General features: G+C 38.0%; 5 protein-coding genes across 5 annotated transcripts; 2 read left to right on the top strand and 3 right to left on the bottom strand.

Annotated features, from left to right (window-relative positions):
• Positions 1 to 884: 884 nt before the first annotated feature.
• CBG01337 lies at positions 885 to 4237 on the top strand (the record flags this gene model as incomplete). The annotated part of the gene is made up of 8 exons (XM_002636046.1): positions 885 to 1136; positions 1180 to 1866; positions 1911 to 2188; positions 2235 to 2295; positions 2828 to 2896; positions 2942 to 3098; positions 3146 to 3235; positions 3282 to 4237. The coding sequence occupies 8 exons, from the start codon at positions 885 to 887 to the stop codon at positions 4235 to 4237; spliced, it is 2550 nt and encodes an 849-aa protein (XP_002636092.1).
• Positions 4238 to 4528: 291 nt separating this feature from the next.
• On the bottom strand, positions 4529 to 7827 carry CBG01338 (the record flags this gene model as incomplete). The annotated part of the gene is made up of 6 exons (XM_045236903.1): positions 4529 to 4782; positions 4829 to 4944; positions 4989 to 5100; positions 6743 to 6932; positions 7410 to 7698; positions 7751 to 7827. 6 exons carry the CDS (start codon positions 7825 to 7827, stop codon positions 4529 to 4531), a joined length of 1038 nt encoding a protein of 345 aa, XP_045091809.1.
• Positions 7828 to 8457: 630 nt separating this feature from the next.
• CBG01339 lies at positions 8458 to 10469 on the bottom strand (the record flags this gene model as incomplete). The annotated part of the gene is made up of 6 exons (XM_045236902.1): positions 8458 to 8589; positions 8634 to 8906; positions 8961 to 9171; positions 9222 to 9341; positions 9395 to 9700; positions 10357 to 10469. The coding sequence occupies 6 exons, from the start codon at positions 10467 to 10469 to the stop codon at positions 8458 to 8460; spliced, it is 1155 nt and encodes a 384-aa protein (XP_045091810.1).
• Positions 10470 to 11228: 759 nt separating this feature from the next.
• On the top strand, positions 11229 to 12621 carry CBG26984 (the record flags this gene model as incomplete). The annotated part of the gene is made up of 4 exons (XM_045236901.1): positions 11229 to 11678; positions 11725 to 11968; positions 12266 to 12447; positions 12496 to 12621. 4 exons carry the CDS (start codon positions 11229 to 11231, stop codon positions 12619 to 12621), a joined length of 1002 nt encoding a protein of 333 aa, XP_045098003.1.
• Positions 12622 to 13488: 867 nt separating this feature from the next.
• On the bottom strand, positions 13489 to 14292 carry CBG01340 (the record flags this gene model as incomplete). The annotated part of the gene is made up of 5 exons (XM_045236900.1): positions 13489 to 13568; positions 13615 to 13739; positions 13785 to 13912; positions 13955 to 14065; positions 14107 to 14292. 5 exons carry the CDS (start codon positions 14290 to 14292, stop codon positions 13489 to 13491), a joined length of 630 nt encoding a protein of 209 aa, XP_045091811.1.
• Positions 14293 to 17582: the final 3290 nt, after the last annotated feature.

Below are 17582 nucleotides of genomic sequence, written 5' to 3'. Positions count from 1 at the left end.
GTCATCAGCTGTTGGGCTACCGTTAAACATGTAATAGAGAGCTTCACGCGGTCACGTTTGAGCTAATTATTCTTGGCTTCCATGCATGGTATCAAAAATGTGTCAACGGATAAAATGTTTGTGTGATTATCATAAACACGTTATCAATTGACACAAATATAAGTTAAGAAGTCTGTCAGGTTTTACGGTAGTCAGCGACCGCATAGCTCAGCGAGCTGCGGTGCGGATAAAAACGGGGGGTGTTAGAGTTGTGGATAGATTATAAGGGCTAAAATGGGTAGGGGCTCTCAACTCAGCTATACGGTCACAAACTGTCAAATGCCACAGAAATTACTAACATTTTAGAGTCATTACGGTACAAAGCGATTTCGAGGTACAAAATCATCAATTGGTGGGTACAAAATACCTGAAAATTTTTGAATTTTGTTTCCCGAAATCACTTTGTACCCCCTTTGTATCCCAGAATCGTTGTACCCTCTGAATTATGTGCCTCGCAAACTTGACGGCGCATTTGAAACTAGTGATATATTTCAAAAAGAAAAAAAAAACATTTTCAGACTTCATCAAAACTTTGCTCTGCATAAAAACACAGAAGGCTAAAAAAGAAACAAGTTCCACAAAATCAAGAACCGGCAGCACTAATTTGAAGTTGAGTGTCTTTTCCACCATACACTCGTAATTCTTTCTATCCATCATCATTTTAGTTTTGACCGATAAAACTGCCTTCTTTTCTTGTTCTTACTGGCAAAAGAGACACAGACACACCTTGACTACAACTGATACGCCCGTATCAATTGTGTTAACACAAACAGACTGAATTGTAGTCAAAGTAATAAAAAAGTATAAAAAGGACGCACTAGATCAGTCAGAACATAAATTAAAAAATGTCTCTTCGCCGTTTTCCCAACGCCTCCAATGTCTCTTCTGAAATTCTCGGAGAGCAATTGTGTTTTCCGAATGGGTGTCAAGCTCAGAATCGATTCTTGAAAGCTGCTCTAACTGAAATTCTCTCTACCTACTCGCCCGACGAACCTAAAAAACATGGACTACCAACTGATTCCATTCTGAATATTTATGATAAATGGGGTCATGGAAAGTTTGGAATGATTTTGACATCAAACGTGCTCGTGGATCCGGTAAGTTTTTATTATAGGAAGCATGAACAATTTGGATTTGCAGACCAATCTGGAAGCGGCGGGTAACGCAATCATCTACCAAGAAGGTGAATGCCATGAACGTCGGGCGTTGTTCACTCACTGGGCCAAGTTAATGAAACAAGATGGTGCACTGGCTGTCATGCAGCTCTCTCATGCTGGAAGACAGACTCCATCATACGTAAATCCCACTCCATGGTCAGCATCTGACATCCAACTGGTGTCTGGTGTTCGTTACACCACTTACGGAAAGCCAAAGCCTCTGTCCACGGAACAAGTGAAGACCGAAGTGGTGGATCGATTTGTTTATGCTGCAAAATATGCCTATGAATGTGGTTTCCATGGAATCCAGTTGCACGCAGCCCATGGATACCTGTTGTCACAATTCACATCTCCCACTACCAACAAGAGAACTGACAAGTATGGAGGGTCACTCGAGAATCGACAAAGAGTCATTCTAGAGATCTATAATGCGATCAGAGCTGAGATTCCAGCATCCACTGGTTTCCTTGTTGGAATAAAAACCAATTCAGTGGAGTTCCAAGCGGAAGGGACTACCCTTGAACAAGGAAAGGAGATGTGTCGAGTGTATGAAGAGAGTGGATTTGATTTTGTGGAGCTATCAGGGGGAACGTATGAAAAAATGGCGTTTTGTCATGAGAGGGAGTCCACAAAGAAGCGAGAAGCCTTCTTTTTAGAGTTTGCGGAAGAGGTTAGCATTTTAAAATAGTTCGAATAATATTATTCTTATTTCAGATCCGTCCAGTTTTCAATAAAACCGTTGTCTACTTGACTGGCGGATTCCGATCAGTCTCCGCGATGGTAGCTGCGATTTCGAGCAACGCCACTCAAGGAATCGGTCTTGGTCGCCCAATTACTGCGGAGCCGGATCTGCCAAAGAAGATTCTGGAGGGTTCGGTACCATCAGCAGTTCAGGATCAATTCGATCCTAATCAATTAACGTTGACGGCTCTTGCAAGTGGCACGCAGATGGAGCAAATGGGAAGAACAAGTGTGAAAAGCGTGGGGGGAAAGTGAGTGAATGATTAGGGAACATCTAGAACAAACCATTTTTTTCAGCGTCATGCATCAGGTATCGGACTTCAGTTGTGAGGAACTTGTTCAAAAGTACATTGCCACGGTTGGAAATCATTTGCAACAAGTCAGCAATGATGTAAACAATGGGAAAAGAGCAAAATCTGTGATTGTATTTAATTGAATGCCTATGAAGTTATTTTTTGTGTGAATAAACTAGATTGTATAGAAATTGTGAGAGAGTTAATACGCTGACCTTTGGGGTAGGGGTCCAATATTTGAAGCCCAAAGAAGACCACCGGTCACCCATGACCAACAGGTTCGACTACATTTGATACGATTGTGTCCAGTGAGAAAAATTCATATCACTATCGTCATCATTTGAAAAAACTATATAAGGAATTCAGAAGAACGATAGACTAATAACTTCAGACACTATGATATTACTAAAAATTTCATTTTTATCCTTCTTACTTTTGAAGTCTGTGTTCTGCAAAAACATCCTCGTATTCAACCCGGTTTTCGGGTTCAGTCATATGAAATTCATGAATTGCATTGCTGATATACTGGCTGATAAGCATAATGTTGTAAGTCAACAAATTTTAAACGGTGCTCGAAAATTAGAAAAGTTGTTTCAGACTGTGTTTCAGCCATTTTACAGAGCTTTGAAAAATACAGACGGGTTGCTGGAAAATAAAAACGTAAAGGTGAGGGAAAAGAAATCCTCATAAATAGAAGTTCCCACTTTTCAGGTCATCAATTACTACCCAAACCATTACGATGAGTTGGTAAACCAGGCGACACAAACATTTCCAGCTTTTTGGGAATCCTATTTTATGAACAATCCAGTTTTTCAAACCTTTCAAATTCCAAAAACCCTCGCTAATGATTACAAAAGAACAGCAGTTCGTGAGTGCCTTAAAAAACTTTTGTTTCCAAAAAAAAAATATTTTCAGAATTAATGAAAGATCAAAAAATACAAGAAGAGCTACGCAGTCATAAGTACGATGTGATGATAGTTGAGGCTTTTGAATTAAGCGGATTTTGTGAGTATTGTTTTCCAAAATTGATCTTCTGAAACCGATTTTTTAGATGTTGCTCATCTGATCGGAATTCCAAGCATCCCTGTTATATCAGCAGTGCGTTCAGAGCCAACCAGCGAACTATTCGGACAAAAATCGGTGTTGGGATTTGTAGCTCGAGAAGGTTCGAGAATGGCTCCTGATGCTGGATTCTTCGAAAGGCTCAATGATGTTTATAGAGATTTTTTGTGGAAGAAGTTATTGAATATATTGGGTGATCTACAGTATTCGAATATTCAAGGAGCCATCGATCGACCAGTTCCGTATTGGAAGGATCTAGTGAAACAGTCCCCGATTTTTATCACTAACTCAAATCCCTATTTGGATTTCGCAGTTCCTGCAACTCCTGCAATAGTGAATGCCGGTGGGATCACTATGGACGTCAATAGAAAACCAGAGAAACTTACCGAAGACTACGAGATGATTTTGAAAGCGCGGGATTTTACAATTCTGATTTCTTTTGGCTCAGTGATCCGCTCATTTCAAATGCCGGATCACTTCAAATATGGACTTATCAAGATGTTCGAGTCTCTGCCAGATGTCACTTTTATCTGGAAATATGAGAATGAAGACTCGAAATTTCAAAGGGAACTTCCAAAGAATGTTCATCTGAAACAGTGGGTTCCACAAACCGCACTTCTCTCTGACAAACGATTGAAACTATTCATCACCCATGGCGGGTTGGGAAGTACTATGGAGCTTGCCTATTCTGGAACACCTGCACTAATGGTCCCAGTATTCGCGGATCAGTATCAAAACGCTGCAATGCTTTCAAGACATGGAGGAGCGGTGGTTTACGACAAGTATGATTTACAGGATGGAGAGAAACTGGCTGGAATTGTCAAGGAAATTATCATGAATCCAAAGTATAAGTGGAATGCCGAGAGACTTTTGAGAGTTTTGTCTAATCAGCCAATCGATGTGAAGGAGAATTTAATGAAACAAGTCGATTTTGCCATAGAGTGAGTAGCTTCCATCTTAACGGTTTTAAGCCGCACGAATTTTCAAAATTTGTCCCGGAAACATTCCCACTTTTTCAAAAAAGAAATTTTCAGATTTCCCGAATACCGCTCACAAGTTCCAGCGATCACCATGACCAATTTCATCACCTATCACTATCTAGATGTCGTAGCCTTTTTGGGTTTTTCTATTATCTTCGCTCTAATTTTTATGAGTTATTCTGTTGTCAAATTTTCTCGCCGGCTCGCTAAGATTGAAAAAGTGAAACGTAGTTGAATTTTTTTCAAATACATTTTATTATTTTGCAATCGACATTTCAGACAATATATTATTCTTATCACATAACCCATACGCCAAAAACACATCCCGAGATTCTTGGATCAGAAACACAGCTTTTTGTACTCCTTGAAGTATTATGACGATTTCTCCAACTCGCATCGAATAATCTCCTGAAGGGTTTTTGAGCTTTTCATAATTTGAAAATTCTTCAAATATCCGTGAACGCATTTGTTTGCATATTCGAATACATTCTTCTGTTTGGTTAGGGATGCCTAGAAAGATTGGTTTTTTGTGGCGATTCTATTATACAAGTTCTACCGAAATCCCATAATATCAAAGCACAAATGAATAGGAATTCCGATTCATCCAGATGCACTTCTTTCACATGTTTCCGGAGCATCTGGTAGTTGAGGGTGAAGTATGGGGTCATCAACCTGAATAAGATTCAAGGATGTTGATGAAGATGACAAATACTTACGCCTTCAAATGTTCAGCAGTTTTCCTATCATTATCACTAGAGTCCTGATAGAATGAATCAATATCTCGTCTATCGAAATAATCCCCGTTCACCATTAGAAATAGCTCGCTATCTGAATGAACCGAATCTTTTCATGCTATGTAATTTTTTTGTGTGTGTCGGTGTGTTTGAGATCCGCTATCTCGGTTCCTGTGAGAGATATCAAAAAGTAGTCAACTGGCAAAATATGTTTGATATTACAACAAAAATTTTGTTAATTGTTACTTTCAGATATCCTTAACCGGAAATAAGGTATGAGGCAGGCCTGTGCGGCACAAAATTTTTTCGGCAATTCGGCAACTCGGCAATTTGCCGAATACTTTTCGGCAACGTTCGGCAACTCGGCAATTGCAGAAAAAAAATTTCGGCAATTTCGGCAACTTTCGGAAATTTTCGGCAACAAAAGTTTTGCGTCTTTTTTTAGTAAAATCGATAAGTAGCTCACCTGAAAATGCTTCTATCAGGCTCAGAACTACAGCAAATGTGTTTCATAAGTTCCTAAAATCGCGGAACGAAAAATAAAATCACGGATCGAAAATTTTGGGTAATCCAAAAATTGCTATCTTCTTCACTTTGACAAGTAGTATCCGTAATACTAACTTTGGCATCAATTTTACTTTGTCCAATACCCAAAAGTATACTAAAAAAGGGTTTATCAATTTCTTAAGATACGCTAGTTAACAGGTTACATAGGACCTGTAGAACATCTGAAAATTCAGTTTGAAGCTACATCAAGCAGTTATTGAGCTTGCTGACATTTTAGGGTGTTTCAGATAAAAGAAGCATGGCGTTTCAGCCTAAGCCTGTGATTGAAAAAAGCTTCTTAAATCCAAAAATATCATCCAATTTTTAAAAAATGAAAAATAAGATTTCTTCAATTATTGGCTTAGGCTGAACCATCATGTTTCCTTCATGTTGGACACCCAAAAAACGACGGGAAGTTTGATAACTCTGCTCGTTGCAGCCTCTAACCTAACTCTCATATGTCCCATGATCCTCAGAACATCTGGGAAAGGTCCTATGTAACCTATTAATCATGTACACTATCAACTAGTGTACCTTAAGGACTCAGTACCACATTTCGGGTGTCATTTTGGATACTGAGCAAAAAAAATGTAATGTCAAGGTTAAATTTCAGGATAGTACTTGAATGAAGGTTCTTGCAATTTTTGGATTACCCAAAATTTTCGTTCCGTGATTTTATTTTTTGTTCCGTGATTTTATTTTTCGTTCCGTGATTTTTTTTCGTTCCGTGATTTTTTCGTTCCGTGATTTTATTTTTCGTTCCGTGATTCTAGAAGAGTGCCTATTTTTGTCCTATTCTCACAAATTTGAAGCCCATTTTTAGATCCGATGCAAGTATTTTTGATGATTATTGGGACACATTTCCTCTAAAATTCACTCTGAGGGATGATGGTGTTCAAAATTTGATTTTTCGAACTTCGATATCATTTTTTTGACTTAAAAAATTGTGAAAATCTCTAAATTCAAAAAAATTTAGTTGCCGAAATTGCCGAAATTTTTTTGCCGAAATCGGCAACGGCAATACGGCAACTTTTTCATCGTTGCCGATTTCGGCAACGGCAAATCGGCAACAAAAATTCGGCAATTTCGGCAATTTCGGCAATCGGCGATTTGTTGCCGCGCAGACCTGGTATGAGGGCACAAAGGTGTAGGTTTAGGTGACGTCCAGTCTATGCAAGAAAAACGAATACCTTGAGATCGATAAGCACCATCGAGCAACGCATACGGTACTAAAAAATTGGCCCCTAGAATTGCTTTCTGCTCTTCGGGGACTGGAGTGATTGATTGAAAAAATTCCGAGAGGTGTTGTTTTATGAGAACGATGTCAATGGAGACAGTTTCGTTGAAAGCTTTGTAATTGGCTCGTTTAGGTACTCGGGTCTGAAAAGTTTCAAAAATAAGATGGAAAATGTAATTCCTTGATTCTTTTTCGAACGCAAAGAACCTTGACCATTTTCCTGTGTACCGTCTTTATCAGTTTTTTTTTTTGAAAACTTGTCTTATCAATCAGAATTTTATCTTATCATTCACTAGAAATTCTCTCAAAAAACTACACTTATCACACTCAACACAATCTGTTAATGATAAAAATACATGAATTATAGTTTACCAGCCATTTGTTTGTCGCGACTCTGGAGCATCAATCAGCTGGTTGGTGCGCATTCGGAACGAATTTATCAAGTTTCTACTGGGTCGTCGCTCCGCTCCTCACATTTTCTTGAAGGTTACGTAAATCTATACTTATTTTGCAAAATTTCAAAAGTCCACAGATTGACACCGGGACAGACAGACGCGTTTAGTGTTTTGTTAAAAGGAAGATAAAATTTTTCTCATTATGAACCTGAATATGACACTCACCTTCTTTTTAAAAACCTCACATCTGGCGTTCACCAATTTTCCATATGCCACTTTTATCTGCTCCAATAAGCTATTCTCAATCCACGGATTGGTTTCAGCTTCTGATTTTGGTACCACTCTGGACATCACTGCACACGTTCTCATACCAATTTGTACACATTTTTCATAACGGCACGATGGACAGAGCCTTCTCAACAGTTGATTATGAGTATTACATCTTCCTGCACATCTACATTTTGGGTTCAATTTTCCGGACACTACTCGTCGGCGGAAAAATGCGGCACAGGCTCTTAAAAATGTTTTATCATTTAACTTACTTAAAACGCTTCAAAAGTTTTTACCTACAAGAATGTGCACCAAAATGCACTGAATCCGCTGGCTCGCCACATACGCCACATTTTGAGGAGGACGGATTCATAGTGGAAGAAATATAGGAAAAAATGTTATAATATAGCGAGAAAAATGTGTTATGTTGGACGAGAAAAAAATCTCTTGTGTTTCGAATGCTGTAGACATTGGCAAACATTTGGGAGTGAGATATCTAGAGACGCAGGACGAGAGAAAACAAAGAAAAAACGATTAGGAGTACATTGATACCTGTTTTGACTGAAGGCAGACAGAAAAAAAAGAAAAAGAACAAAAATCACGAGGAAGGGAAAAATGGTGTTTAAAAATTGTTCAGAATCTGAAAGAACCTAAAAATGGGTATAAAATTTGGCTACTAACCTTTTGTCTACATTTGTGTATGGTTTTTGCTCTCGGGATATTAAATCATAACAAAATACATTTTATAATACTTTCTATTGACCTCATCTGAACGAGAAAATTTGGTTATATATAATAAGAAAATATTATTTCAAAACAAGGCAACACACTAGAACATACATACTAGACCTTCATTTCGCTCAATTGGCTTGTGACGTTCAGTATAACAAAATTACAGAGTTCGTTTTACGGTATTAAACAAGTTATTTTGTGTTGAAAGTAAGAGTTACACTTTATCAAGAATTTAGCTGCCCAAAAATACAAGAAACAACAAAAGACAAGATTAATTCAATGGAACAAATCTTATACCATAATGTGGTGGCCTCTTCATCATTGCAAATGGTGACCGTGTCTTGATTTCTGGCTTCTGTCCAACTGGCTGAAAATTAAAGTCCAAAACAAGATTTCCAGTGATCTGAAAATATCATTCCTTTTCAAGATCAGAAATTTGTGACCTACCAAATACAATTCTGCTCGAGCCAATGACTCGCCAAGACATACTCGTTTGCCGATACCAAATGGAATCAATGACTTATCCAAGTTGTTGTTCTCCAAGAATCGTTTTGGATTGAATTCGGTATGATTCTTGAAAACGGTTTCATCGGTATGGATCATTGACATTTGTGTGGTAACAATGGTTCCCGCTGAAATCGGTTGTCCATCGATCACAGTGTCCTCCTTGACTTGACGAGACAGATTCATGCTGAGGATTGAAGCAATGCGTTGGATTTCCTGAAATTTAGACATTTTTCTCAGGAAATGAGGTTTCACTATTATCAAACTTACATTGATAGTGACATTCAAGAATGGTGTATTCGGCTTATCAGTCAATGATATCCCACGAGTTCCTCCAGTGACTCCTAACAGCTCTTCTCTCAACTCTTGCACCACCTCTGGATGTTGCAGGAAACAAGCACAAGCCCATGTCAAAGTTGCAGAGGTTGTTTCCTGACCACCTATCCATAAATCATACATGTCAATGGTCATTGTCTCAGGACTGAAAATGTTCAAATATTATTTTTGAAATTTTGAAAGTAAAAGTTTTACTTGAAAGTTGAATCCGTTACTCCATCCATCTTGTCTTTCTCCATTTTTATCAAAAAAGCGTCCACGAAATCATCTCCTTCTTCGCCTATTATATGTTTTCCGTTTGCAACGTCCTCCAGTCTGTAATCAAGATGTAAATAAGAAAATGTCCTTAAATCAATTTTGCTATTCACCTTTTCTTGATTCCCTTATCCACTTGTGCATATATCAAATCGAATGGACGACATATGGTTTTGGATCGCCACTTCCAAAAGTCCGACTTCATCAACCAGCTCGGAGTGAAAGCGTCCAAAATTGATGCGCTCTCAAACCCCTCGGCCAGACTTGTATTGAGCTCATCGAAATCTTTGTCACCCTGCTCGAATCGTTCAGATATCAGCAAAGTGTTAATGATGGATCCCACAAGTAAGTCGAAGCAATTCGCTGCATCCACTTCGATCCCTCCGTTCTTGAAGTTGGTCTTCCGGAAGTCATCGAATCTGAAGTGACTTTGCCTATCGTTTCTTTTTCTAATTACTATTGGGGCGTCGCAGGAAATTTCTGGTCGGAGGATGGTCAGATTCCAAATTATTCCGTTACTAAAGTCGATGATACTCTGACCAACTTATGACAAGGTTCCAACCGAAATCTGACCATGGCCTTCTATACAACCGTTTTCGGTAGGTTCTGACCAAAACCTGGTCCATATCCCCCCAAAAGCCGAAGGCCACATACCTGTATCTATACTCTTCCATGATCTTCGCCTCCATGATATTCCTTCCCAGCCCGAAATCTCTCAACGTCCTCAATGCGAATCTTCTATGTTCTTGCCAAAAATCTCCATTCGACGCAACGATGCCACGTCCCTCTCGAATGTAATCTATCATCTCCGGCAAATACCGTGCTCCAAACATGTTTGCTCTTTTGATATGCGTCTCATGAGCGATTTCAAAGTCGGAGATGTGAACAGTCGGCACCGGACCAATCCATACCGTGAATACTTTTCCGTATTGTTTTTTGAACTCGTTGAGACCAGCAACGACTCCACCAGCTTTCCAGCAAGTGTAAACGAGTTGGTGGATGTTTCCAATCAGTGGCAAAGGAGTGGGTCCTGAAAAAATAGAAATTTTGGTTGGGAAGATAACATTTTTAATACCTCTTGGAAGTTTTCGACTCGCTCTCCACGTTCTCACAACGAATATCGAGAAGATTGAAATTAGAATAAGAACAGTAAGCATTTTTAAGGTATATGAATTTTCGATAAGGCATCCTTCTTTTATACCATTCGCCTTTTTAATGACTACATTTGACACAGTCTATTCAGTATCTTTTTACTCTGTTGGAGAACGAGAGACGCAGAGTGTTGACTACAACTGACACGAATTTGTGTCAGTTGTACGTAACAAGACGGCAGATAAGAAAATCGAAGATTAGAGGCATGTTTGAAAAGAATAACTGTTTTTCAAAATTACTCTGTAAATGATCCGGAGGGAATGACATTTTTGGAGTCATTGGGGTACAAATGGATTTAGGGATACCAAATTCTTGTAAAAGATGGAAAAAAAATAATTTTGTACCACTGCTGAACAAAGTCAGCTTGCAGCTCGAATTTTGAGCTGATGCAAGAAAAACGTGAAAAACGAAAACAACAAAAAATTGGTTTCGCAGATACTTGCTTCCTGAAATAAACAGGATATAATCATATCAAACCAAAAATTGACAACAGATGCTTTTATGACATTTTTCAGGCAAAGTTTCCCATATGATCGCCAGGGGAGCAGACTGATTTCAGATAGTTTTCAGACTTCTTTAGATTCGGCACTTTTGTGATTTGTCATTTTGAAAGTGGAAATGCAAAATCACAACCTTTAAATTATTGTTATTCACCACTTGAAATTTATTTGAAGTTTAGTCTGTTATCCTTCTGATTTAAACCTAACCAATAATTATAACAACTCAAAATTTTCCTACTTGAAATTTCATTTTTTTTTCCTTTTCCCTATTCATTTCGATTTTCAAATATCTAGAATGCCTGAATATTATACTATGGAATGGTTAAATTTACCTGAAAATGTACCAAAATCAAGACTAGCTGCTATCCAACTAGCATACGGTATTCCTTCGATTCTTCTAATGTTTATCATGTTTTGGCTCATGGGATGCTCTAAAAAGTATTCCAGCTCATTTTATAGACTGGTTCAAATGGATTTGTTAACTGTGACTAATAACAAAGTCCACTTAAATTACTTGTACATTTTCCAGAACATTGTTGGTTGGTTGAATTCGTGGATTGCTCTTCGCTATGCGGAATTTCCCTTCGGCACTATTTATATTCGATTCTTTTTAGGATACGTTCCTTGGCTGTGGAATGTGTCGATTTTTATCTACACCTGCATGTTTCATGTGCATTTTTGCTCGGCAATTTCCTTGAGTATTCATCGGATCTCCTCAATTTTATTTTTCAACTCCTATGAAAAGGTTGTTGTTTTGGGAAGCTTGAGATCTCCCAAAGTTTGTTTTTCAGTTTTGGAGTCGTTATTATCTGGTAGTTTACATTGTTTACTGCTTGTTCAGCTCACTTCCCAACTTATTAGCATCTGGGTTACCTCCTCGATTGAATCTGATAAATGGGACGCTGTGGTTTTCAGTAGATATCGAGGGCACAGAAAACTTCAACTTTGGCACTAATGTTTTTGCGGTTGTCTATTTTATATCATTAGTGGGAACCGGGATAGCCGTGCCAATTATAATTGGAAGAAAGTTTCAGGGTAAGTGAAAAACATATACATACCTTCAGTTTTAAAGGACGGGTTCAAATCTTTTTAATAGTCAGAAATTGCGCCCTGCTGAAAATCTGAGAATCTTACGAAAAAACCAATTTTTAAACATCTGTCAAAGCGCCGTCGGCGCCATCTGTTCCGCAAGTTTGAAGAAGGGTATATAATAAAATCTTGTTGGCTTTGTTCAGCAGAGCGCGCTTGCCTAAATTTTCAAAGTTTCAATAACAAAAAATACAAGTTCACCTCCTTTCTTATTTTTTCCATATCTCACCACCATTTTCACAGGATCTTTGGCCGATATTACGATCTCGAAAAAGCTCACCAGAATCGCGGTAACAAGTGGATTTGTCTATTCTGGAATTCTTTTATGGAGTTTGCTGAACGCAGTAAATACAAAATTCCATCTTTTGCCAGAAGAATACGCTTCGAGTATTTCGTTTTCCGTTTTGAGCTGTGTTTCGGATGTGGTGGGCTAATTTGACAAAATAGTTAACATCATCTTTTTTCACTTCCAGATGACATTGGCGTTTCCGTACATTCTTCTGATATTTGATTCCAATATTAAACGAGACTTTTCAATTGTTTTCCAAAAGTCAACGAGTGAAGTTTCCAGTACAGTACCTGTCATAATGACATCTTGAATTATTAGTTTTTGAATTGTGTCAAAGAATGGGTCTCAACACTTTGAAGGATCCGAGAGAAATAATTTTTAAGGTCTAGTTGTAGTTAATTGTTTCAATAAAACATTTTTCGATTTATCAAACTATCTTTTGATTATTTTTACTATCTTTTACAGGAAATGAGATAAATTTGTGCACAATTGAAAGAGAAGGGTCATTCTATTAGAGTGTTTACGGTATCTCCTAACCGTCAACTTTGATCGGGTTTTTCTCGGTTCCTGTTAAAAATACTGAAAAACTTCCGAGGGAAAAAATATTTGCCTTGATATCAACAACATTTCAATAGTTGAAATTTTTTGAGATCTCAAACAGGAAATGAGATAATCAGGGTCGAAGAAATGATCTTTTCAAGGAGTTACACAGATTTCAATAGTAAAAATTCAAGTGTTTTTTAAACGTGATGAAAATATATTATTTGTGAAAAAAGAAATCAATGTGACGAAAAAAAGTTTTCAAACAGTTTAAATTCTCCACCAAAAAATCGACGTAAAAAACCCACGACCCTCGGTGGCCCATTGACCTCAGGAAGAATACTATGAAGGAAGAAGAAAGTGGAGGAGAGAATCAGTTCCGCCTTTCTGGGGGTTCCCGAGAGGGGAACCGGAGAAGGCTTCCGGGCTTCCGGGCTTCCGGGCTTCCGGGCTTCCGGGCTTCCGGACTTCCGGGCTTTATATCATTAAACAATTGCTTACACTCTGCTAAATGTATTTTCATTTTCACAATAATTGTCAAATTTTGTATATCCTCCATATTCTTGTTCACAACGTGACATATAGAAAGAAGATCCAGGAATCGAGTGTGTCCAGTAGCTTGATAAGTCAATTGGCATTATTGGAATAAAGCAGATGTATAGGCTCCTTGTTTGGAAGTGACGATAGTTGCACAACCTCCAGATAGAGTGCAGATGGCTGGAAATGAAATTTTTTTGATATATAATTATTTGTTTGCTCTTACCAGGATCAAAAAAAAGTATAACAGTGACGAGTAGCAATTTTTCAGTAGTGATGTTCAGTTCAATGATCTTGTTAACCAGAAGACTTCGAATTTCGCGTAGAAATTCTAGCGAGACATCGAAAAATCTAGAGAATGAAAAATCACGAAAAACAAAATTGGGGTTTGCTTACTCGCTCAAAGCATCAGGTAAGATTTCATGGCCACCTGGCGTGATTAATTTTTCATTTTTCCCACGCATGGTTCTCAACGAGGTGAACAGCATAGTGGCTTTAGCGGCGAAGATTTTGAGAAGAGTAATCTGGAAGGTTGCTTTAAATTTCGAAAGCCTGAAGAGTCCAACCTTATCTTCCACATCCAACTGCTCCATGAAGTCCAAATTCAGCAAGAAATCTACAGTTGTATACATCCCAAAGAATCGCCAATCTTCATCAGTTAACTGGTAATTCGTTGTCTAGAATTTGGAATTTTTCGACTTCAGAAGAATTCTCTCACCTGCGTCACAATCGCCATCTTCTTCCTCCCGATTATATCACTTAATCCAGGATTTTCATAAAAAAATTTTGACATCAAAATCGTGGTTCTTCTAGAATCCAAATATAGCAATTGTCCAAGTATGTTGTCTAAAGTGTTATCGATTTTACAATCGGTTTTTAAAATTGCCGACGGTTTGATGAACATTCCGGTTTCCAGGCATTTTTGAAATCGACAAAATTTACAATGCGGAGTTTTCGAGTTCTCGGTTAAGTGTGAAATGAAATAAGTATGTTCCTTGGAAAAAAGGATTTTTAAAAATTTCAAATAATTTTAATTAAAAGCTTTCTATTTTATTTTTGTAAACATTTTATTTTTGAAAATTGGAAACATTTTATTTTTGAAAGTTTGGACAAATTTTGTAATGTTGTATTTCCTACCAATCGAAAGCTCTAAAAATTTCCTTCAAAACTATATAACTTTCATTCAACTTTTGTCGGAGAGACGCAGAGAAACAAGAGTGAAAAACGTATACACTTCGAATCGACTGTCGCTGGAATCGAAATTTTTGGAAAATCTAATGTTAATCAAAGATATGCCTTAAAATTGATTTATTAGTCTCCATCTAATTTCTGAAAAACTCGTGCTCCAAAAATCGATTTCTCAACATTTTTCACTTTCATTTCCAATTTTCTCTGATTAAAAAAAATATTAGATTCTTATTCTTTTTTTTTAATTCTCATATTTTGTTCATTTTGTTCTCTAACGTTAAAATATGCTTTTCCACAATAAACACTTTCTTGAAAAAAAAAATATTCGAACTTATTTGTAAAAACACAGTTGAACTAATTCGCGCACACATAGCATGAACGCCAGCGCCGCGGCGCGGCTGTGTTTTGAAAACGCTGCGTTTCGCCGCCGTTTTTCGGCTGCGCTGTGAGACGGCGGAAAGCCGGCGGCCGCCGGCGTTTTCGCAGCCCTGGCCCTTGCCCTTACTATTCGTCCAATTAACAGCAAACTTACGAACGTACACAACGCAGGCTCTATGGTCTTCACATTTGTCCAATCTTTTGGTATATTGAACGTACTAGGAATATGCTGATTAAAATACCGTAAAAACTCTATTAGATAGCCACCCCTAATTGAATGCCAGCCTCTAATAGAGTGCCATCCTAGATCACCTCCAAACAATAGAGTGCCAGCCCCTAATATAATGCCACTGCGGATTTGATATCACTGTGGTAAAAGTTGAAGAATAACACAAAAACCATTTTCTGGTTTTCTAGCTATTTTCAAGTTTAAAAGAAGTACTGTATTTGTCAAAAATGATTCAGGATAATATCAGACTCCGAAAGTCTCTAATAAAGAAGTGGAAAAATCAAGAAAACCTCGAAAGTAATTTAATGAAAATGTTGGAATACGAGTCCTTCTGTGATGAGTTTCAGTAGAAATTGGCTCCGAACAATAAAGTGTCAGCCTCTAATTGAATACCACCCCCTAATACAGTGCCACCACAGACCACCCCCGAACAATAGAGTGCCATGGCTAAATAATAGAGCTTTTACGGTATGCATTTTTGACACCCTCATATCAACCAGGAACAACCTATACAGTTTTCAGAAAACTGAAAAGCTCATAAACAAACTTTTCATCACTATAATACCACTAAAAAATTTCCGGGACATTGTGTATGTTTTAGTGAAGAAATAAGTAAAATAGGGGGCCAGAACTGAACCGGAAATTAGGTCTGTGCCCAAAGTGGAAAAGCTTAGAAAATATTTACCGTATTCTCATATGAACAACATTTTTGTTATAATTCGTATCGTCTACCTACAGATATAATGTTGTCGTATCAGTTCTCAAGCGTTTTCACAAAGATTGGATTTCTGCTCACCTTCATGTCTAACTTTTTCCTGATTTATTTAACTTTGTTTCATATCAAAAAGGTCGTTGGAACTTATAAACGCATGGTTATTTATTTTACAGTTGCGGGTATCGTTTTATCTGGATTGGAAATTGTTGCTCGGCCATTTGCTCAGAATCATAGTCAATACCTTTTGTACTTCAGCCTGAGTGAATGGATATTTTCTCGAGAGTTGTGTCAGGTTGGGCTGAATTCAAATATATCCCCCACCCCAATTCAAGTATAGTCCCCCAAAATGAACCATAGTAGAGCCCCCCACCTCCAACAATCTGGACACTTGCATCAGTTCAAAAAAAGCCCCCCCCCCACCAATTCAAATATAGACCCCCACTTTTAAATGGTCCATTCCAATTCGAAAAAAGGCCCCCACCAATTCAATTATAGATAGGCACCACAACAAAATTTTCAAAATAGATTTTTCCCAGTTTTTATTGTTGGATTGTCTTCTCCTACCTTATAGATGTTCATTCCCGAATTTTCAGCGAAAAATCTTCATTCAGCACCGAGTTACACACTCTTTTGTACCAGGCCTCAATGTACTGACTTTCTCCTCATTTTTTTGCGGTGCGCAGAAAAGTGGGCGGGGTTTAGAAGCTTGCAATCCTGCGGCGCGGAAAATTCGTGAAGGAAATTAAAGAAATAGCTATTGAACGCGTGAGAGACCCGAACCTCCGCCTGCGTCTGATCAGCGCGCGCGCCCACTATCCAGTCGGCCACCGCTACACTATTTGTGAGAGCATTGAGGTAGGAGAGAGGAAACGGCGGCTTTTCGTTGCCAGTCGCCCCCTTCCGGTTTAACATAAAACCGCGTCAGTAGAATTTTTTTATTATGATTGCTTTCAGTGGCAAATTTTGCGTAGAATCTTATGGTGAAGAGAAAACCGATGGCACGAACCTGTGTCACCATCAAAACTTCCAAAAACCAAAAAATTTAGAAGTTTATAATTTACAGATGTGCATTAAAACTACTGAATGGTAATCAATTTTTCTGAAATTTGACACAGGTGTACACTAGACTTAGTTTTAATAATATTCAAAAAAAATTTGGGGTCGTCGCTGAAATTTTTTATGTATTTTAGCTGGAACTTTGGCTGAAAATTAGAGACAACCGCGTCAGTAGAATTCCGATTTTATTTCAAAATCCAATCTTCCATTTCATAAACTACCAGAATCCATTAAAAAAATCTTTGGTCACGAACTTCCATCCAAAATTTTTAGTCCACTTTGTCAGTTTGGTTTCTGTTTTTCGAAGTTTTCGAGTCAAAATGATGACATAATCAAAAAATTGATATTTCCATTCGATTTGTCGCAGTCGATTACATAGGGACAAGTTCTAACCTTAAAAATCAAGGGTTTCTAACGCCCGGTACACGACTTCAAAAATGGACTTTTGAAAAGGGGAGAAAAATTTGGTCGCCCCGCCCCCTTTCATTGCGACGCCTAATTTATAGACCCCCACTTTTTGGGGGGGGGGGTCATATTTGAATAAAGTGCTCAGATAAGGTTCTCTTTTTGGGGGGGGGGGCTATTTTTGAATGGTTGGAGGGTTTTAATTGAAGAAGGCATGGAGGGG

This window comes from Caenorhabditis briggsae (genome assembly GCF_000004555.2).
Source record: "Caenorhabditis briggsae complete genome, chrV, whole genome shotgun sequence".
Taxonomy (NCBI): Eukaryota; Metazoa; Nematoda; class Chromadorea; order Rhabditida; family Rhabditidae; genus Caenorhabditis; species Caenorhabditis briggsae.
This window is presented reverse-complemented; position numbering and strand designations above follow the sequence as displayed.